At 38.6% G+C, this 23,327-nt stretch overlaps 1 protein-coding gene across 1 annotated transcript; it reads left to right on the forward strand.

Annotated features, from left to right (window-relative positions):
* Positions 1-22,333, forward strand: LOC121389815 (putative tRNA (cytidine(32)/guanosine(34)-2'-O)-methyltransferase). Its single transcript, XM_041521464.1, has 10 exons — positions 1-79; positions 711-881; positions 5,208-5,277; positions 6,642-6,744; positions 8,922-9,000; positions 10,303-10,355; positions 16,178-16,307; positions 16,765-16,848; positions 19,183-19,286; positions 21,386-22,333. The coding sequence occupies exons 2-10, from the start codon at positions 761-763 to the stop codon at positions 22,157-22,159; spliced, it is 1,518 nt and encodes a 505-aa protein (XP_041377398.1). The 5' UTR covers positions 1-79; positions 711-760; the 3' UTR covers positions 22,160-22,333.
* The last annotated feature ends 994 nt before the right edge of the window (positions 22,334-23,327 follow it).

Genomic DNA, 23,327 nt, shown 5'->3' on the forward strand with positions numbered 1-23,327 from the left:
AGAAAAGCAAAACAAGTGACTGACATGCTGTCTTGACGAGATCGCTGAACGATTTCTGGATCGGTGCTGTCTGATCATTGTAATGAAAACACGTAATTACTAAGTCTAGATAGATCTATACCAGCATGCAGCTCTAGCATTTGTAAAGTGTTAAATTTTAAAACATTTGATGATGGCATTGTGATTTCAGAGACGTAGGCCCTATCAGATAATTATATATTGATCATATTCATATTCAATATTGCCTCGAATCATTCGATTAGTTTACCTTAAAATTAAGTTAACAGTTGGGGGAAGGGGTAGTTAATCAAGATTAACCTCTGATGTATCAAACACATACATTCGAGCTTAATCTTGATGAACTAGTTACTTGGGGGACGGGGTGGTGTAGCGCTGGCTTGGTGCACCGTCGATCCCGGTCAGGCTATTTCTCTTTCCAACCAGTGCTCCACGACTGCTGTATATCAAAGGCCGTGGTATGTGCACATACCATGGCCTTTGCATTTGATATAGCAGTCATTCGACTCATTCACAGTCATTATGCACTGGCTGGAACGAGAAATAGCCCAATGGGCCCACTGACTGGGATCGATCCTAGAGGCTAGACCGACCATGCTTCAGCGAGCACTTTACCACTGGACTACATCTCAACCCCAGGCATTTTCCATCAGTTTACATACTATGTATACATTCTTTTTATTTGATTTCAGCATTTGAGTGAGTCAGTTCTTTGACATTGATACGAGTGTTATCGATCATCATGGGTCGATCATCAAAAGATAAACGAGACGTGTATTATCGCTTGGCCAAGGAAGAAGGCTGGAGAGCAAGAAGTGCTTTCAAACTACTGCAGATAAATGAAGATTTCAATATTTTTCAGGGTATGTTGTGACTCCAGGGGTGGATTGGGTGGGGAACAGACTCGGTACTCTCACCCCCTTTTTTTGGTGAACTACGCACTGGTCACCATGCAGTATTGATCCTTTTGTCTCTTGCCAGTAGAGCTGAGCGGTATACTGTATTTACCGCTCAGTATCGGTATCATGTCAATACCGAGTTACTGTATCAACCAAATCTCAAAATATTGAAATTTTGGTATTGAAAAATGTTTCCCGCCATTTAGTAAAACAGTAAGAATATATCTGATGAACGCAAAATGGCTGAAAAGAAAAGAGAGATGAGGGCCCTGTGTATCAAATTTTATGTTAGAAAGAAAGAAAGATTTTTTTTTTATTTAACGACGCACTCAACACATTTTATTTACGGTTATATGGTGTCAGACATATGGTTAAGGACTACATAAATATTGAGAGAGGAAACCTGCTGTCGCCACTTCATAGGCTACTCTTTTTGATTAGCAGCAAGGGATCTTTTATATGCACCGTCCCACAGACAGGGCAGTACATACCACAGCCTTTGATATACCAGTTGTGGAGCACTGGCTGGAACGAGAAATAACCCAATGGGCCCACTGGAGGGGATCGATTCCAGACCGACCGTGCATCGAGCGAGCACTTTACCACTGGGCTACGCCCCGCCCAATATTTTATTTTAGTTGCAATCGGCGGATGAGCTTCAACTCGAGCATCCATTTACAGCCAAGTATACCAAAAATATCGCTCAATATTTGTATCTGTAAATACCAAATACTGTACCGATACTGAGGTAAATCACTCCAAAAATACTGATACCGATACCAAACCTAAAATTTCAATACCTACTTGCCATGACCTATGAAAATCAGTTAATTTTTTAGATCTGGCAGATGAAATAAAGATTGACCTGCAAAACTCACAGGACTGATGTATGTTAAAGGGACATTTCTTAGTTTGCTGCAGTTTTTAAGATGTTATCGACTAACAGAGACTTTTTGACGACTGTAATTACATATCAAGTATATTTTTCTGCATAAAATATTAGTGGCTGTATATTAAACGTGTTTCTGATCATTCTAATATTTGTACTAGGTTAAATTTCATTTTATTTCCTAAAAACAATTTTTTCGTAATGTATGAAATTATTTGAAGCCAAAATCCAGTTTCGGCTTCTTACAAATATTAATACAACCAGAAACACATTGAATATACAGACATTGATATTCTAAACAAGAAAATATAGTTAATATGTAAGTTTAATCGTAGAAATATATTATTAGTCGGAAACATCTTTAGCTTGTGATTCTGTTGTATTTTAATTCCATTTAATGGTTATAATCAGCATTTCTACCAGAAAGAAATTTTTGGATATGATGCTATGAAATTGAATATTTACAATGTGTATGCTGAATGCAACCAGAGTCGATAGGTTGTATACGGGGTCTCTCCCATGAAGAAAATGAGTTACGTTTAGGGTTAGGGTTAAGAAAATCATACAGTAATGATAAAGAGTAATTAATTTTGTCAAAAGGTTGACTAAAAAAAACTAAATCGGTGCCATACTCACTTTACCCTTTGGCAGAAACCCTGATGTATGTTAATGTGTACGATTCTCTCATCTGCTCATTACCTTTTGATTCTGTTACATTTTAATTCCATTTAAAGGGACATTCCTGAGTTTGCTGCATTGTAAGATGTTTCTGACTAATATAATATTTCTACAATTAAACTTACATATTAAATATATTTTCTTGTTTAGAATATCAGTGTCTGTATATTCAATGTGTTTCTGGTCGTCTTAATATTTCTAAGAAGCCCAAAGTGGAATTTTTTATTTTAGGACATAAATGAAATTTAATCTAATACAAATATTAGAATGATCAGAAACATGTTTAATATACAATGACTAATATTTTATGCAGAAAAATATATTTCATATGTAATTACAATCGTTAAAAGTCTCTTTAAGTCGATAACATCTTAAACATTACAGCAAACTCAGGAATGTCCCTTTAATGGTCATAATTTGTCACATGTATACTATTCCAAATTGTTCTCTCAATTGTGATGTCTTACTTCTAGCAGACCGTATTTTTTTCTCAGCAGAAAATATTTCTTCTCACCTGCTATTACTTGAAAAAGTGCTATTGAAAAAAACATAACCACATACCATAACGAAGCACAACAACAAAAACAAATTAGTTACTGTGGGTTTCTCTATTTTGACAAAATTATAAACTACAGGTCTTTCCCCAGGATTTCTTTAAGGCGCTTTCATTTTCGGCATCAGTTTAATGCAAATCAAGCCAAAATAAGTGGGGTTGGGGCACGTACTTACTTATACCCGTCATCCCTTCTGGGGCATAGACCATTGACTACAGTTTTTTTAGAGTTATCTGACCTGGGCTCTGGTTTCAAGCTGCCTCCAGGTGTATCCTGTCTTCTTGGTGTCCACCTGGAGGTCCCTTCGCCATGTGTTCTTTGGGCGGCCTCTTTTACTTCTGCCTTCTGGGTTCCATGTCAGAGCCTGCCTGGTAATATTCAGTGCTGGTTTACGGAGCGTATGACCAATGGTGCTGGGCTAGTGTGTTGAAAACATTTTTGTGTTTGCCTTCAAACCAGCAAGTCATTTGTTTTTAATTTACATTTTTTATTATTTTTTATTATTATAATTATTACTTTATGTCTATCATGTCATCATTCATGCTGAAAAATCAAAGTAATATATTAACTGCCCCCCCCCCCCCCCCCCCCCCCCCCATTGCTGTCTTTTGATTTTGATCAAGGGGTTGGACATAGCCCAGCGGTAAAGCGCTCGCTTGATGCGCAGTCGGTCTAGGATCGATCACCATTGGTGGGCCCATTGGACTATCTCTCATTCCAGCCAGTACACCACGACTGGTATATTAAAGACCATGGTATGCACTATCCTGTTTTTGGGATAGTGCATATAAAAGATCCTTTGCTACTGATGGGGAAAATGTAGAAGGTTTCCTCTCTAAAACTATATATCAAAATGTACCAAATGTTTGACATCCAGTAGCCGATGATTAATAAATTAGTGTGCTCTAGTAGTGATGTTGAACAAAACAAACTTTTCATTTTGATCAGAAAATACGGTTTTGTTCTCATTTATTCCAGTTTGTACGTTATAATTAGCTGTAAAAGAAAGAAATGTTTTATTTAATGATGCACTCCACACATTTTATTTGCGGTTATATGGCGTCAGACATATGGTTAAGGACCACACAAATATTGAGAGAGAAAACCCACTGTCACCACTTCATGGGCTACTCTTTTCGATTAGCAGCAAGGGATCTTTTATATGCACCATCAATTAGCTGTAAAAGATGCATTTTCATATTCCTATATAAGTATTCTATACAGTACTGCACAAAACAGTTTTGGCTAAAACATTTTCATTATGGCTAATAAAAATCCCATTTGGCTAATTGTTTTGGCTACAGGTATTTTTGATCCAGGGTGAGCCCTGGTTCTGTCCCATGTTTGAATGAAAATATTTGGCACATGTTGTTGAATAAGACCAGACAGTGTTCTCGCTGGGTGAAAATTTACGGTTTGGGGCCATTAAAATATTACGTAACACTCGAGGGGTGGGTGAGTATAGGTCCAAATGTTATGTGGCTTTACAGGGGGTGGGTGGGTATAATTAACAGTGTTACGTAACGCTCTGTTTTTTATTATTACTTTTTTTTTTTTTTTTCATAAATGCTCTGTTATGCCGACAATGTTTAATGTAGACCTAGTTAGTTATAACTAGACATATACATACAGTAAGGATTATAAATCGAGTTGAAATCTGTGCGCTTTTCCAAATTGCAAAACAGTCTGTTAAACTTACATTACACCCATAGATCTGCCCCAGGTTGGACCCCTGGCCTCTCAGAGGTCAAACTCCGGGGCAGACATGCTCGAAACCTCTGTGGTATATGAGCATGTTAAAAACTTACACAACGCAACACCCATAGCATGACTTGTTTGTGAATGGAAAGGAAGTGGGTTTCCAAACATTATGTAATATGGTCTAGCGTTACGGAGCATTACAGGGGGGAAGGAGGGAGGGTGTCTGATTTTGACAAAAATAGCATTACATAATATCTGAACGGCCCCTAGGCAGATGAGCGACACATACCCATTACTATGTACTATTCTAAAAAAAAAAGGTGCTATTTTCTTCTCTATTTATTTTCAGATGTCACAAAAGTTGTGGATCTTTGTGCAGCTAAGTGACACATAGTCATTACTATATGTACATAATTATGTACTATTCTGAAGAAAAAAAGTGCTATTTTCTTCTCTATTTATTTTCAGATGTCACAAGAGTTGTGGATCTTTGTGCTGCACCCGGCAGCTGGAGTCAGGTGTTGTCACGGAAACTCAGGTATTCATTTTTTATTTCCACCATTAGCATAGCATGTGTCTTATAGTGGGGGGTAGGGGTGACACTAACATTGTGAGTGGTGTTATGGGGTGAAATTATTTCGCCAAATGAAAATAAAATTCGCCAATTGTTTTTTAATTTCGCAATTGGCGAATTTGGCAAGTAGATCTGGAATCTTAGATTGTAATAATTAATGCCTTCCCACAAATCGAGACACAAAGTTGTTACTACAACAATTGTAACTAGTGTTTCCGCCAGCGGGAAAACGACTATGACGCCATAACCAAAATGTTTTTGCAGATTTTTTTTTTAAAGTTAACCTTTTGACAAAATTAATTATGCATCATAACTATGAATTTCTTAACCCTAACCCTAAACGTAACTCATTTTCTTTCTGGGGGAGGCCCCCATACCCCTTCTTGACTGTGGTTACATTCAATTCCATAGCGCCATACCCCCAAAAACACTGGTAACCTAAAAATACTGCTATACATATGTAGGTCCAAGTAAATTTAAAGTAAATATCTGCTCTGCAAATTGGCAGGTGTGGCATCTTCATTAGCAGATGGTGTGATGTTTCAATGGATGATTACAATCGAAAATTGATCAGTTCGACTTTACCGATATGATGATCGGTTATAAAAATCCATAATCGATTGTGTAGAAAAATTAACTGAAGTTGTTCCCCTTCTTAGATGTTGCAATTGATGTAAGTATGTTGGAATTTGGGTTTATTTTCATATATATATATATATATTTTTCATGTAGATGTGTGTGTATATATATATATATATATATATATATATATATATATATATGACAGCCCTCTACATTGCAACTGATTTGGTCACATATGCGACTTTTTGTTTTCATTTGGTGACTAAAACATTTCATATTATCTATAAAAAAATACAAGTAGGCGCCATCTGGCACCTAGGTGCAAAAGTTAACATAGCGGCCTGTGGCCAGTTTCACTAAACATCATAATTTTATGTCTGCGAGTCACTAGCAGTTATACTGGCCATACGTTTACACGTGTTTGGCATCTATTTCACACAGGAAATTACATCATTATGGGAGATGGAGCATTTTAATGACCAAAGAATATGAAATATGGGTACTTAAAACTATATTTGTTGTACTATAATAGTAATAAGAATTGTGTTTTAATCATAGATTTTTTAGTTTACGTACAACACTAGGCTTACAATGTTTTGTGAAATTGGGCCTTGTATGAAATAGTTATTAAAGGTAAAGTAAGCAATTTGTAAGGTGAACATGATAATACATGATAATAGGTTGGTACAAACTGATTATAACCGACGATAAAATTGCAACCGATTGTTGACACTAATTTGTTTCAGAGATAAAGTCCAGAACAAGTCTGATGTGAAAATAGTGGCGGTCGATCTCCAGGCCATGGCGCCGTTACCGGGGGTAACCCAGATACAGGGTGATATCACTAAGGTACCAGTTAGCGAGTCTGTAACATACAAACTGTTGAGACATACATAGTGGCTGTCGATCTCCAGGCCATGGCGCCGTTACCGGGGGTAACCCAGATACAGGGTGATATCATTAAGGTACCAGTTAGCGAATCTGTAACATACAAACTGTTGAGACATACATAGTGGCTGTCGATCTCCAAGCCATGGCGTCGTTACCGGGGGTAACCCAGATACAGGGTGACATCATTAAGGTACCAGTTAGCGAGTCGGATACACTGTTGAGACATACATCTAGTTTGCATTTCTATGGTTAGTCCAGCCAGTGCACCACGACTGGCATATCAAAGGTAGCAGTATGTACTATCCTGTCTATGGGATGGTGCATATAAAAGATCTCTTGCTGCTAATCGAAAAGAGTAGCCCATGAAGTGGGGACAGCAGGTTTCCTCTATCAATATCTGTGTGGTCCTTAACTATATGTCTGACGCCATATAACCGTAAATAAAATGTGTTGAGTGCGTTGTTAATTAAACATTTCCTTCCTTCTGTGGTTAGTCCAGCCAGTGCACCACGACTGGCATATCAATGGTTGTGGTATGTACTACCCTGTCTGTGGGATGGTGCATATAAAAGATCCCATACTGCTAATCGAAAAGAGTAGCCTATGAAGTGGCAACCGCAGGTTTCCTCTCTCATTATCTGTGTGGTCCTTAACCATATGTCTGACGCCATATAACTGCAAATAAACTGACCGCACATCAAGCGAGCACTTTACCACTGGGCTATGTCTCACCCTAATTGAGTAGAAAGGAAGGAAATAATGTTAAAATAATGTTAAAATCGTCTTGTGGAACGGGATTCACGACTGTTAGTGTGGTAACAGAGGGTTTTAATTTTTAGATGTATTATTGTGCCATTTATCTCCCTTTAATGTTTTTCTAGAGGTTAAATTACTGTAATGATTATCCTAGAATGGAATACCGGTATACAAATCTTTAAGTTAACTTTTTATGGCATCGCTATTTATGAGATTTATTATTTAAATTACATTTAATACTGTTAATACAAAAACTCGCATTTGGCGAGTGTCATATAGCTATAGCCATGACAAGAGACAGTCGGAGTTAATCGGTTAATGAACCACCTGTTCAGAACGGTACTACAGCCAGTTCCGGTCATGTAGCAAAAAAACTGTTTGAAGTTGGGCAATTTAACATGGGTTTCTTTCAATGGCAGATGACATCTGTGTGGTGAGACCTAAACCGAACACCCTCGGAACGAAAAACAAAACCTGGTTTTGAGAGGTTCCCTTCTGTACAGATATTTAAAAGGGGGCCGTGAAAAATGTCCGGTTTACAGAGGGTCTGGTTTTATATGGTTTCACTGTAATTATGTTTATATATAGTGAAAGTCCTCTAAACTGGACACCCATGCGACTTAGTAAAACATCCAGTTTCAAGGGGTCTCCAGTTTAGAGAGTATTCAGGCTGTCCAGTAATCCTACTTTTCCTACTTATTTCTACATTTTGGTCTTTGTCCTATTTTCCCTACTTTTCCTTCAAAATACCAACTTTTTTCCTACTTTTTTGTTTCAAAATGCAACGAATTGGTGTTAAAATGTGCATCTTGCTTGTGTTATTATAAAAGTTAACAGTTATGGTATTTTTTAATGTTTTTGCAGCAAGATATATCTATCAGTTTGCTGCACATTTTAAATTTACACCCTGAAAGTCAGTTTCTGGCACTCGAATGTTATTTTTGCCATTTATGATTGCTTGAAATACTCGGTAGTTAATTTTTTTTTACAAAGTTAATACATGGACATGTATATCAATTAATACAGTTTACAATAATTTCAAATAACTGTATACGGTAACCGTTACATAAGATTTATATTTATATTTATATAAAAATACAGGTACAACCTGAGCAAAACTTTCTTTATAACACCACTTTTTGGATTTAGCACATTCATTTATGAGCATGAATAATGTTGTTACGTGCTGTTTCGGTCCTACTTTTTCTGTATTTCCATTCCTATTTTGTCCTACTTTTTTATAAGGGTGTGCTGGACAGCTTGGAAGATTTTTTTTCTGCACTGATATTTAAAAAGGGTCCATGAAAAATATCGGAAATTCCTGTTTTGAGGGGTTCACTGTTATTTACTTTATGAGTTGTAAATGTTTTATTTGCCAGAAATCAACAGCGGAGGAGATAATAAGTCATTTTGAAGGGAAGCAGGCTGACTTGGTGGTGTGTGACGGGGCGCCCGACGGTATGTCAGAAAGTGCTTTAAATATCACAGGGGCGGGAAGGAAGGAAGGAAATGTTTTATTTAACGACGCACTCAACACATTTTATTTACGGTTATATGGCATCAGACATATGGTTAAGGACCACACAGATATTGAGAGAAAAAACCCGCTGTCGCCACTTCATAGACTACTCTTTTCGATTAGTAGCAAGGGATCTTTTATATGCACCATACCACAGACAGGATAGTATATACCACAGTCTTTGTTACACCACTTGTGCAGCACTGCCTGGAACGAGAAATAGCCCAATGGGTCCACCGACAGGGATCGATCCTAGACCGACCGCACATCAAGCGAACGCTTTACCACTGGGCTACATTGGTTGAGTGCTCACTTGAGGTGCTTGCGTCACAGGATCGAACCACCTCGGTGGATCCATTTAGCTGGTTGAGTTTTCGCTCGTTCCAACCAGTGCAACACAACTGGACAAAGGCTGTGGTACATGTATGTGCCTTCCTGTCCTTGGGAAAGTGCATATAAAAGATCCCTTGCTGCATTAGAAAAAATGTAGCGGGTTTCCTCTGATGACTACAAGACAGAATGTTTGACATTCAGTAGCCAGTGATTAATTAATCAATGTGCTCTAGTGGTGTTGTTAAACAAAAGAGACTGCTTTTTTTTTAAAATATGTATCGCAATTGCAGTTTAAACTTGATCCTAGTAAAAGGGTCATTAATAAAATTTTGGAAAAATAAAGCTATACACAATTGTTGAACATTTAAAATTGCTAGGCAATTTCAAGTTTCTTAGTTCAAGAAACAGTCTTTGTGTTAAAAATACTAGACCTAATTTTGCATATATGTGTATATGTAGTAATAGTTTTTTTAATACTTTTTTTTTTCTCTGTTGGCTTCTTTTTGACTGTTCACGTTTCACTTGTTTTGTGTTTTCTTTTTTAAACATTTTTATTTTTGAAATGCTTGACTACATGTATTTGAAGTGTTTAAAAACATTTATCACTGGGGTTTTTTTAATGGCGGGGTGTGTGTGAGGGGTTTTTTTTAATCTTCTTTTCTTTTTTAGGGTTCGTGACGCGTGAATGTTTTAATTTTAAAATATATGGATTTTTTTCTTTCTTTTAAAAAATAATCTTATCTGCTTCAAAGATGCAACTAATTTCTGTTATATATATATTTGTTTCCTGTTTCTGATATGTGACCATTTCATTTTTAAATATGTGACTGTTTTTTGGGTGTGTGGGTTTTTGTTTTTTCAATTTAAATATTTCTCATTTTCAAATTCATCACTGTTTTCTGTTTCAGTGACTGGACTTCATGATATAGATGAATACATTCAGGCTCAGCTGTTACTGGCTGTAAGTATTGATAGGTAAAAATGTGTGTTCCATGTTTTGGGGGTGTCGTCCCATTTGGTCGAAATGCCAATTGGTTGAAAAATAGGTACTCGTCTGTTATATAACCACTACCTGAATACCTGTGTATATAACAGGGCTTCTAGATTATGGTAGCCCCCACTCCCATGGCTAGTGATATTCATTGTTGGGCTAGTAAATAACTACTGTTGCCATGCCCGACGGCTAGTGAAAACAAAAATGTCAAATGTTGCAGTTAAGTCTATTTTGTAAATATGAATATCCTGACCCCACCCCAACCCCCAATGTTAGTGTTTTTAAGCTTTATTTCCCTCTTTAGGTGACATATCTGATCATTACTATTATTTAGTAAAATTGTATTACTTTAAAGTAAAGTAGGGCTAGTGAATTTTTAATCATGGCTAGTAAATTTTAAAAATCAATGATCCCATGGCTAGTGGATTAAAAATTCTAGAAGCCCTGATGTAATGAACATGGCCTCTTCATGTTTATACAAGTTTTGTTTATGGACGGACAATGGTTTATTTACCAATGTACATAAACGGGCTGCCGTACATAAACATATTTTCTCCAGTTTTTCATAGAGTATATAAGAAGATGTTTTTGATTATTTTTTTTACATTTACCATTCCAAGAATGGCTGGCTTACGCAAGGTAGAATTTGTGCAGTTAAATCGTGGAAAACAACAAGTTTTGTTAGATGGCTGTACGTACAGTCAAAATTGCGTTAACGAAGAAACCGCTATCTATACAATAATAATTAGTTTCCAAATAATCTGGAACAGTTCATTATAATGACTGAGGTAACAACATGCATGTCAGTAAGACCATTGAAGCATATCTATTGTTGTTTTAGCAGTTCGACCAACTGGGAATTTAACCAAATGGGAGTAAGCCATTTTGGGTTGGTGTTTTTGTGGGGGGGTTGGAATGCACTAATAGTAAGCACTTAGACTTATCAAAGTGAAAGTGATCTTGCCTGAGGCGTATAAAATTTTAACTTTGTGAACAAAGAATGAATTATTAAATGCAGGGTCGTACAGCAATTGACAATTTTAAAAGACACAGGTACATACTTTATTTAGCCCTGAAAATTACTTTTATGACCGACATGGGCTACAGTAAACGGTTACATACATATCATATTTTCCCACTCTATCGTTATTGCATTGGTCATAATGATACATTGAAAACATTCCCTGCACCAGAAAAGAGTTGAGGCAGAACATAGCCCAGTGGTAAAGCTCTCGCCTGATACGCAGTCGGTCTAGGATCAATCACTGTCAGGCTATTTCTCTTTCCAGTCAGTGCACCATGACTGGTATATCAAGGTCATGGTATGTACTATCCTGTCTGTGGTTTTGAGCATATAAAAGATCCCTTGATACTAATTGAAAAATGTAGTGGGTTTCCTCTCTAAGACTTTATGTCAAAAATACCAAATGTTTTGACATCCAATAGCCGATGATAATTACATCAATGTGCTCAAGTGGTGTCGTAAAACTTTAACTTTAGCACACCAAGTTATGGTAGCAAGCATTAGCATTTCTTCTCATAGTCTGTATATTATTACATTTTAACACACCAAGTTATGGTAGCAAGCATTAGCATTTCTTCTCATAGTCTGTATATTATTACATTTTAACACACCAAGTTATGGTAGCAAGCATTAGCATTTCTTCTCATAGTCTGTATATTATTACATTTTTCACACCAAGTTATGGTAGCAAGCATTAGCATTACTCATAGTCTGCATGTTATTACTCAAAACTGGTAGCAAGGATTTCTTCTCATAGTTGTAAAGGTACAGTATGTGTGTCTGTTGGAGAGATGGGAACCATAGTACAAACCATTGCTCTAAGGTACAGTACGTGTGTCTGTTGGAGAGGTGGGAACCATAGTACAAACCATTGCTCTAAGGTACAGTACGTGTGTCTGTTGGAGAGGTGGGGACCATAGTACAAACCATTGCTCTAAGGTACAGTACGTGTGTCTGTTGGAGAGGTGGGGACCATAGTACAAACCATTGCTCTAAGGTACAGTACGTGTGTCTGTTGGAGAGGTGGGGACCATAGTACAAACCATTGCTCTAAGGTACAGTACGTGTGTCTGTTGGAGAGATGGGAACCATAGTACAAACCATTGCTCTAAGGTACAGTACGTGTGTCTGTTGGAGAGGAGGGGACCATAGTACAAACCATTGCTCTAAGGTACAGTACGTGTGTCTGTTGGAGAGGTGGGGACCATAGTACAAACCATTGCTCTAAGGTACAGTACGTGTGTCTGTTGGAGAGGTGGGGACCATAGTACAAACCATTGCTCTAAGGTACAGTACGTGTGTCTGTTGGAGAGGTGGGGACCATAGTACAAACCATTGCTCTAAGGTACAGTACGTGTGTCTGTTGGAGAGGTGGGGACCATAGTACAAACCATTGCTCTAAGGTACAGTATTTGTGTCTGTTGGAGAGGTGGGGACCATAGTACAAACCATTGCTCTAAGGTACAGTACGTGTGTCTGTTGGAGAGGTGGGGACCATAGTACAAACCATTGCTCTAAGGTACAGTACGTGTGTCTGTTGGAGAGGTGGGAACCATAGTACAAACCATTGCTCTAAGGTACAGTACGTGTGTCTGTTGGAGAGGTGGGGACCATAGTACAAACCATTGCTCTAAGGTACAGTACGTGTGTCTGTTGGAGAGGTGGGGACCATAGTACAAACCATTGCTCTAAGGTACAGTACGTGTGTCTGTTGGAGAGGTGGGGACCATAGTACAAACCATTGCTCTAAGGTACAGTACGTGTGTCTGTTGGAGAGGTGGGGACCATAGTACAAACCATTGCTCTAAGGTACAGTACGTGTGTCTGTTGGAGAGGTGGGGACCATAGTACAAACCATTGCTCTAAGGTACAGTACGTGTGTCTGTTGGAGAGGTGGGGACCATAGTACAAACCATTGCTCTAAGGTACAGTACGTGTGTCTGTTGGAGAGGTGGGGACCATAGTACAAACCATTGCTCTAAGGTACAGTATGTGTGTCTGTTGGAGAGGTGGGGACCATAGTACAAACCATTGCTCTAAGGTACAGTATGTGTGTCTGTTGGAGAGGTGGGGACCATAGTACAAACCATTGCTCTAAGGTACAGTACGTGTGTCTGTTGGAGAGGTGGGAACCATAGTACAAACCATTGCTCTAAGGTACAGTACGTGTGTCTGTTGGAGAGGTGGGGACCATAGTACAAACCATTGCTCTAAGGTACAGTACGTGTGTCTGTTGGAGAGGTGGGGACCATAGTACAAACCATTGCTCTAAGGTACAGTACGTGTGTCTGTTGGAGAGGTGGGAACCATAGTACAAACCATTGCTCTAAGGTACAGTACGTGTGTCTGTTGGAGAGGTGGGAACCATAGTACAAACCATTGCTCTAAGGTACAGTATTTGTGTCTGTTGGAGAGGTGGGGACCATAGTACAAACCATTGCTCTAAGGTACAGTACGTGTGTCTGTTGGAGAGGTGGGGACCATAGTACAAACCATTGCTCTAAGGTACAGTACGTGTGTCTGTTGGAGAGGTGGGAACCATAGTACAAACCATTGCTCTAAGGTACAGTATTTGTGTCTGTTGGAGAGGTGGGAACCATAGTACAAACCATTGCTCTAAGGTACAGTACGTGTGTCTGTTGGAGAGGTGGGAACCATAGTACAAACCATTGCTCTAAGGTACAGTACGTGTGTCTGTTGGAGAGGTGGGGACCATAGTACAAACCATTGCTCTAAGGTACAGTACGTGTGTCTGTTGGAGAGGTGGGGACCATAGTACAAACCATTGCTCTAAGGTACAGTACGTGTGTCTGTTGGAGAGGTGGGGACCATAGTACAAACCATTGCTCTAAGGTACAGTACGTGTGTCTGTTGGAGAGGTGGGGACCATAGTACAAACCATTGCTCTAAGGTACAGTATGTGTGTCTGTTGGAGAGGTGGGGACCATAGTACAAACCATTGCTCTAAGGTACAGTATGTGTGTCTGTTCGAGAGGTGGGAACCATAGTACAAACCATTGCTCTAAGCATCTTTTACATCCACATTTTTATGGGGACGGGATGTAGCCCAGTGGTAAAGAGCTCGCTTGATGCACAGTCGGTCTAGGATCAATACTCGTCAATTAACAAGAGGTCTGTAAAGCTCCATTATTTCATTTTCAATATATTTTCAAATTTTTTTTTAACAAAAATTCAAATTAAAAAATCTCTCTCTATTAGTTTGTCGTAGCCAAGTGGTACAGCGCTCGCTCGATGCACGGTTGGTCTAGGATCAATACCCGTCGGTGGGCCTATTGGGCTATTTCTTGTTCCAGCCAGTGCTCCAGAACAAAGGCTGTGGTATGTACTATCCTGTCTGTGGGATGGTGCATATAAAAGATCCCTTGCTGCTAATTGAAAAAAGTAGCCCATGAAGTGGCGACAGCGGGTTTCCTCTTTCAATATCTGTGTGATCATTAAAATATGTTTGATGCCATATAACCGTAAATAAAATGTGTTGAGTGTGTCGTTAAATAAAATATTTCTTTCTTTTTGTTGGATGGGTGGGGACACAATATTACAAACCATTGCTCTAAGCATCTTTTGCATCCAGATTTTATGTGGACAGGATGTAGCGAATTGGTAAAGCGCTTGCTTGATGCACTGTCGATCTAGGATCAATACCCATCGGTGGGCCTATTGGGCTATTTCTCTTTCCAGCCAGTGCTCCAGAACAAAGGTCGTGGTATGGACTATCCTGTCTATGGGATGGTGCATATAAAAGATCCCTTGTTGCTAATCGAAAAGAGTAGCCCATGAAGTGATGACAGCAGGTTTCCTCTCTCATATCTGTGTGGTCTTCTTTTTTTTTGCACAGCCCTTTACACTATATTTAAAAAAATAATAATTTAGCTCTGCTGTGACATTCATGTAGTTTTTCTAATACCAATTTATTCGGCATTCGTCCGTCTCAAATTTTCCTTCCAAGTCTCCTACAGCTTCAGTTGAATTGTTCTGAAACTTTGTACAATGATCCACTGGGGTACCCTCTACAAACTAATAGATATTTTTGGATTTTTGTTTTAAAAATTATAAAATTTAAATTGAAAATTAAATAATGGAGCCTCAGTGGTGTAGTGGTTTAGCCATCAGACTACAGGCTGGTAGGTACAGGGTTCGCATGCCCGGTACCAGCTCCAATCCAGAGTAAGTTCTTAAGTGCTCAATGGGTAGGTGTAAGACCACTACACCCTCTTCTCTCACTAGCCATTAACCAACTGTCCTGGACAGATAGCTGAGGTGTGTGCCCAGGACAGCGTGCTTGAACCGTAATTGGATGTAAGCACGAAAATAAGTTGAAATGAAATGAAATGTTAATTTTTGTACTGACATTGATCATGAATTCTTTGATGTACTTACCTTTGTTTAAAACCCAAAAGCTGATCCATTTTTCTGTGCTGGGGTGTCGTTGAATATTTATTTGTTCATTCATTTGTTTATCAAGGTCGAGTGGATTGTTTTAAGTTTTTGCCCACTCAAACTTGTATATTACCAACTGTCTGACATCCAGTAGCCGATGATTAATAAATCAATGTGCTAAACAAAATAAACTATTTCTTTTTTATTCCATCGACTGTAACCATAGCATTAAGAAACACTAAATTGGTTTTGATGTTGTAGTGATAAATGATGTGAATGTGTTACAACCAATCACGTCATTAGCACTAGCAGGTGCCTGCGATGACACTTATGTACTGTGCCTATGGCTGTTTCATCAGGAAATTAAGTCTTATTTTTGGTGTTGTATTTTCAGATATTCCGTGGAAAAGACGTCACTCTGTTGTATTCCCAGCTGAAGATCTTCTTCCCCCTTGTGACAATTTACAAACCTAGAAGTAGTCGCAATTCCAGTATTGGTAGGTTGTAAGATTTCTTTTATATGTAAGAAGTATGTAGTAAATTAAGTATTTTGTACTGTAGGAAACTCTTAGTTGTAATAGTAATACTGTTCTGTCCAAAATGAGCCATGGAAGGTTCAATATTTCTAAGTTACTACTTTGGGTCAGGTGTTGAAGTATTCATGTTTGTGGTTCATAGTTTTGTTCATATAATGTAATACGTAAGGTATTTTCAAACAAACATATGTTAACATTGTCACTTGTGGTATACTGTTAGGTGTAGTACAACCTTATTTAATACATTTAAAAAGTTTTTTAACCTGAGCCCAAACTAACAGCATTGGAGGAGGTGTTGTAGTATTCATATTTATAGTTTTGTTTATAACGCATATGGTAATTTCAAACATTTTCGCCACTGGTGTTCTGTTAAGTGTAGTGCAACCTTATTATTTCAGTTTTTTTATTTTATTTACAGAAGCCTTCGTTGTGTGTCAGAGCTACAGTCCCCCGGCTGGTTACGTTCCTAACATGTCAAACCCACTGTTAGACCATCAGTACGGTGAGTCACTCAATGCCGAACCCACTGTTAGACCATCAGTACGGTGAGTCACTCAATGTCGAACCCACTGTTAGACCATCAGTATGGTAAGTCACTCACTGCCGAACCCACTGTTAGACCATCATTACGGTTAATCACTCAATGTCGAACCCAGTTAGACCATCAGTACAGTGAGTCGCTCAATGTCGAACCCACTGTTAGACCATCAGTACAGTAAGTCACTCAATGTCGAACCCACTGTTAGACCATCAGTACGGTGAGTCACTCAATGTCGAACCCACTGTTAGACCATCAGTACGGTGAGTCATACAATGTCGAATCCACCGTTAGACCATCAGTACGGTGAATAACTCAATGTCGAACCCACCGTTAGACCATCAGTACGGTGAGTCATTCAATGTCAAACCCACCGTTGGACCATCAGTACAGTGAGTCGCTCAATGTCGAACCCACTGTTAGACCATCAATACAGTGCGTCACTCAGTGTCGAACCCACTGTTAGACCATCAGTACGGTGAATAACTCAATGTCGAACCCACTGTTAGACCATCAGTACGGTGAATAACTCAGTGTCGAACCCACTGTTAGACCATCAGTACAGTGAGTCGCTCAATGTCGAACCCACTGTTAGACCATCAGTACAGTGAGTCGCTCAGTGTCGAACCCACTGTTAGACCATCAGTACGGTGAATAACTCAATGTCGAAACCACTCTAATTCTGACTTGTAGTCTTCAGAGGAAACCTGTTACATTTTTCTGTTACAAGGGATCTTTTATATGCACTTTCCCACAGACAGGACAACACATACCACAGCCTTTGATATAACAGTTGTGGGGCACTGGTTGTGATGGGGAAAAAACCATCCAGGAATGGGCCCATTGAGTAGTTTTGATCCTGCAACCAAAGCACGTCAGGCAAGCGCTGTACCAACTGAGTTAGATCCCACCCCTCGCTATTTGAGGAACACTCCCCTGAGACGAGTTCAAGGAGAGTAATCGGTTTAGCTCCCCTTAGCATGTCAATTTTTTTTTATAAATTAGTACTACAAAAGAATTAAATATCAAAGGCTGACATTGTAATATCTTAACGGGACATACCCTAGTTTCAACTCGTGAAAATTAACACTAAGTTTAGTTAATCTACAAACCTGAAACACATTTGGATAAAGTTACAATTAAGTGAAACACGAGTCTGTGACTGAAATGGTGAAATACCCTCTAAAAATAGACTAAAACTCGACTCCATAACTGTCATTTCTCAGACGCACCAGGATGACCAAAACACTTCGAATGTATGGAAATGGATCATCTAATCAATAAGATCTAAATAATGTCCAGTTTCAAAAACGGCTCTAATAGTATAAAATATGCCTTAGTGTTTAAAAACTAGGGTATTTCCCTTTAAATGGCTCCTCGTGTTTTTCATGTTGAATTCTGCTTTGTAATTTGAATGACTAAAAGCTGGTTATATATTTGTATCCCATAAACCACTGTTTGTACTGGCAGATTATGATGACTAATGACTTGAAAATGATAAACTGCAACTAGCAAGTTATCATTTGTCCTATTGCTCAGTTTACTAAACTTGGACAATTTTTTATTGTTTTCTTTTTAATGTCATTGCAGGATATATGGAAATAAAGGTTTGTGAGACAGTAAGCATAAAAAACAATATATATTTATTAATGAATTAAGAGTCAAAAATGAGTTTTTGATGTGATAAATTCAAAATGTTACAAGGAATGATGTCATGAATGTTGTTTGATGTCATACTGCAAATTCCTTGCATACATAGACTGATCATGCAAAATGTGTGCTTAATAAGTAAGCAATAAATATTATTGGACCCATTCTCTGATTGGGTTTTTTCCCCATTCCAACCAGTGCACCACGACTGGTATATCAAAGGCTGGGGTATATACTATCATGTCTTTGGGAAAATGCATATAAAATATTGCAAGTATCAATATTGCAAGTTCAGTATCATGTCATGATTCACTACACAAGTTTCAGAAATCGCTACACAATTTTAAAACATTTAAAACATTTAAAACATTAAACATTAATTTGCTAATCAATATTCAATTGACTAGAAATATTGATAATGAAGATTTTGAATGGATAAATATAGCGGGTTTCCTCTGACGACTCTGATATATGTCGGAACTATTAAATCTTTTGTCACCCAATAACCAATAATCAGTGTGCTCTAGTGGTGTTGTTAAACAAAACAAACTTTAACTTTGTCACAGGACATATAGTCAATGGGCCAGGGCTGTAATTGGTATCACCTGGGTGGGCAAACATTTTACAAACGTTCTTTGTGTTTTTCAGATGTCGATTATAACAACTTGGAAGGAGTGAATCGTGTTATTGTCCCGTTCCTAGCATGCGGCGATCTCACCGGGTTCGACTCAGACAAGACATACCCTCTAGAGGTGCGGTCAGACGTGTAATAATACTTCTATCCAAATCTGATTGGGCAGGACGTAGCCCAGTGGTAAAGCGCTCGCCAGTAGGAGAACTTACACCAACACTTTTTTCACTTAGTATAGTTTTTACATTTATATTCTTCATCGTCTTTCATAGGGGGCGTGACGTAGCCCAGTGGTAAAGCATTTGCTTGGTGCGCGGTCGGTTTGGGATCAATCCCCGTCGGTGGTCCCATTGGGCTATTTTTCATTCCAGCCAGTGCACCACGACTGGTATATCAAAGGCCATGGTATGTACTACCCTGCCTGTGAGATGGTGCATATAAAAGATCCCTTGCTGCTAATTGAAAAGAGTAGCCCATGAAGTGGCGACAGCGGGTTTCCTCTGTCAGTATCTGTGTGGTCCTTAACCATATGTCCGACACCATATAACCGTAAATGAAATGTGTTGAGTGCGTCATTTAATAAAACATTTCCTTCCTTCCTTCCAAATCTGATTGGTCAGTTTGGGGTTTTTCTTCATTGTCTCCCTTTAGATATGTATTTTTTTATTGTTATATACAAGATATGTTATAATACTTAGATATGTGATAAATATACAGAACTTCCTATTTATAGCACAAGTTTGTTTTCCACAAGAATATATACCACGAGATCTCATAGCAATTGAGTGGTATGTTCTTACATAAAATAAACGAGTGCAATAAATAGGAAGTGAAAAACTACATATGTGAAATTCAATATGTATTACATACTTTTTTTTTTTTTTTACAAAAACTGTTTTTAATTTAACATCATAACAACACTTTCTTAAATCTATGATCAAAACTCTTTTGTAAAACTGTGTAAATATAAAAGTGTGTCTCCTCCCTCCCCTACTTTTTGGCACCTTCCTACGCAATAAAACTTGTATTGAAATCTTTTCTCACCTGAGTAGACAAATACTAGCAAGCCTCAGACTAGCAAGGCTTTAAACAAGAAGAGAATGTTATACCAAGATACTTACAATATAACATGGTTATTAATTGAAGACGGAAATGGTTTATTTAATGATACTCTCAACACATTTTTATTTATGGTTATATGACGTCGGACATATGGTTAAGGACCACACAGATATTGAGAGAGGAAACCCACTGTCACCACTTCATGGGCTACTCTTTTCGATTAGCAGCAGGGGATCTTTTATATGCACTATCCCATACCACGGACTTTGTTACACCAGTTGTGGAGCACTGGCTGGAATGAGAAATAGCCCAATGGGCCCACTGAACACTGAACTGGCAACACACCAATATCACTATTTTTATTTACTCAAAATTACTGCCAGTTTGACACCGAGAGCAACTGCTGTGCCACATAATTCCAGGAGAGCAGAGTATTACCCACCGTCTATTTTCAAACCATGAACACTGGTGTAGCTATACTTTAAATTATGCTGAGGTGTCGTTAAACAAATATTCTTTTCCTTTCAGGGTGGGGTTGGTGGGGGGTTGCTCAGTGGTAAAGTGCTTGCCTAATGCACAGTCCATCTAGTATCGATCCCTGTCGGTGAGCCCATTGGGCTGTTTCTCATGCACCACGACGGGCATATAAAAGGCCATGGTATGTGCTATCCTGTCTGTGGGATGGTGCATATACAAGATCCCTTGCTATAATGGAGAAGTGTAACAGGTTTCCTCTCTAAAAGAGTATATGTCAAAATTTACCAAATGTTTGATATCCAATAGCAGAAGATTAATAAATCGATGTGCTCTAGTGGTGTCATTAAACAAAATAAATTTTAACTCTAAGACTATGTCAGAATTACCAAATGTTTGACATCCAATAGCCGATGATTAATAAATCGATGTGCTCTAGTGGTGTTGTAAACAAAATAAACTTTAACTCTAAGACTCTATGTCAGAATTGCAAAATGTTTTACATCCAATAGCCGAAAATTAATAAAACAATGTGCTCTAGTGGTGTCATTAAACAAAATAAACTTCAACTCTAAGACTATATGTCAGAATTACAAAATGTTTGACATTCAATAGCCGATGATTAACAAATCAATGTGCTCTAGTAGTGTCATTAAAAAAATAACCATAACTTTATCCTTTCAGCTGGATGGCGGTCAGAGTTACAAGTACCACCCTCCGAACCAGGAGCCCATCAAACCTCCGTACGAAGAGGCCTGCAGACTGAGGAAGCAGGATCTCCTCGCCAAGCCGGCACACAGATGTAAGGACGAGGATCCAGATAACGAAGGAGAGTCTGCAAAGAGTGTTGAGGGAGCCAAGAGTGTTGAGAGAGATCAATCTTCTATGAGTGTTGAGAGAAACAACTCTTCCAAGAGTGTGGAGAGAGAGACAGTTTCTAAGAGTGTTGAGGGAGCCAAGAGTGTTATGGCAGATGAATCTCCCAAAAGTGTTGAGGGAGACAATACTTCCAAGAGTGTTGAGGGAGACAATACTTCCAAGAGTGTTGAGGAAACCAATACTTCCAAGAGTGTTGAGGGAGCCAAGTGTGTTGAGGGAGACAATACTTCCAAGAGTGTTGAGGGAGACAATACTTCCAAGAGTGTTGAGGGAGACGATACTTCCAAGAGTGTTGAGGAAACCAATACTTCCAAGAGTGTTGAGGAAACCAATACTTCCAAGAGTGTTGAGGAAACCAATACTTCCAAGAGTGTTGAGGGAGCCAATACTTCCAAGAGAGTTGAGGGAGCCAAGTGTGTTGAGGCAGGAGCCAAAGGTGTTGAGGGAGATGATTCTCCCAAAAGTGTTGAGGTAGACCAGACTTCCAAAGGTTTTGAAGGAGACAAGATTTTAACAAGTGTTGAGTGTGTCAACGAAGAACTAAAACATCTTGAACAGTTGAAAATAGACTCTAGCTGATGCATAACAAAATATTAAAATATTATAATGTTTTAATTATGGGAAATCTTATCCTGGATTTTTATTCATAGCAGATACAGTCCAGTGGATGTACAATCATTTATTATATAACATTTAGTGAAATATCTTAAAATATCAGTGAAATAAAAGTGTTATTTCACTATTTCACTCTGAAATGTGTTATCGTCACTGTAGAAAGTGTTATCTTCACTGTAAGAAAGCCAGAACTATTTTGTTGCTGGCATTTTAAAAATAAAGGTAAATTTATTTAAAAATCCAGTATTAGTTTTGTTTAAAACGACAAGAGTTGCACTAGAGCACATTGATTTATGTAACATCGTCGGCGATTGGAAACAAGTCAAACAAATTGTAATTTTGACAGTCATGGATGATAGAGGAAACCTACATTTTTCCATCAGTAGCAAGGGATCTTTTATATGTACTATTCCACAGACAGGATAGCACACACCAACAGCTTTTGATATACAAGTCGTAGTGTATTGGCAGGAACAAGAAATAGCTCAATGGGACAACCAGTAGGAATCGATCCTAGACCGACCGCGCATCAGGCATGCACTTTACCACTGGGCTATGTCCCACCCCTCTTCAGAGGCCCTGTCGGTGGACCCATTGGGCTATTTCTCGTTCCAGCCAGTGCTCCACAACTGGTGTAACAAAGTCGTGGTATGTACTATTCGGTCTGTGAGATGGTGCATATTAAAGATCCCTTGCTGCTAATCGTAAAGAGTAACCCATGAAGTGGCACGGGCGGGTTTCCAGTCTCAATATCTGTGTGGTCCTTAACTATGTGTCTGACGCCATATAACCGTAAATAAAATGTGTTGAGTGCGTCGTTAAATAAACATTTCTTTCTTTCTTTCCTTTTCAGAGGAAACCCACTGCATTTCTTTTTTTTAGCAGCAAGGGATCTTTTGAATGCATTTTCTCCCCTTTTGCAAGCCCCTCGGAGAGAGGGGAAAATAAATGTACAGATAATCGCGGGACCCCGTGAAGCGCGGAACCCGTGCTATATGTGCTTCTAGGATAAACCGGCTCTGGTTCGATCCTATAACGCAAGTACTTCTGTCGTGCACTCTACCGATTGAGCTGGATCCTGCCCCACTTGTGTCCAAGAAAGTACATATAGAATATTTGACAGGAGTGACCT

This window comes from Gigantopelta aegis, chromosome 15 (assembly GCF_016097555.1).
Source record: "Gigantopelta aegis isolate Gae_Host chromosome 15, Gae_host_genome, whole genome shotgun sequence".
Classification (NCBI taxonomy): Eukaryota; Metazoa; Mollusca; class Gastropoda; order Neomphalida; family Peltospiridae; genus Gigantopelta; species Gigantopelta aegis.

Coding starts and splice junctions, on each gene's coding strand:
- LOC121389815 (XM_041521464.1), top strand. CDS start 761: ATGGGTCGATCATCAAAAGATAAACGAGACGTGTATTATCGCTTGGCC. Junction 882..5,207: donor AGATTTCAATATTTTTCAGG/GTATGTTGTGAC, acceptor ATTTATTTTCAG/ATGTCACAAGAGTTGTGGAT. Junction 19,287..21,385: donor ACAAGACATACCCTCTAGAG/GTGCGGTCAGAC, acceptor TTATCCTTTCAG/CTGGATGGCGGTCAGAGTTA.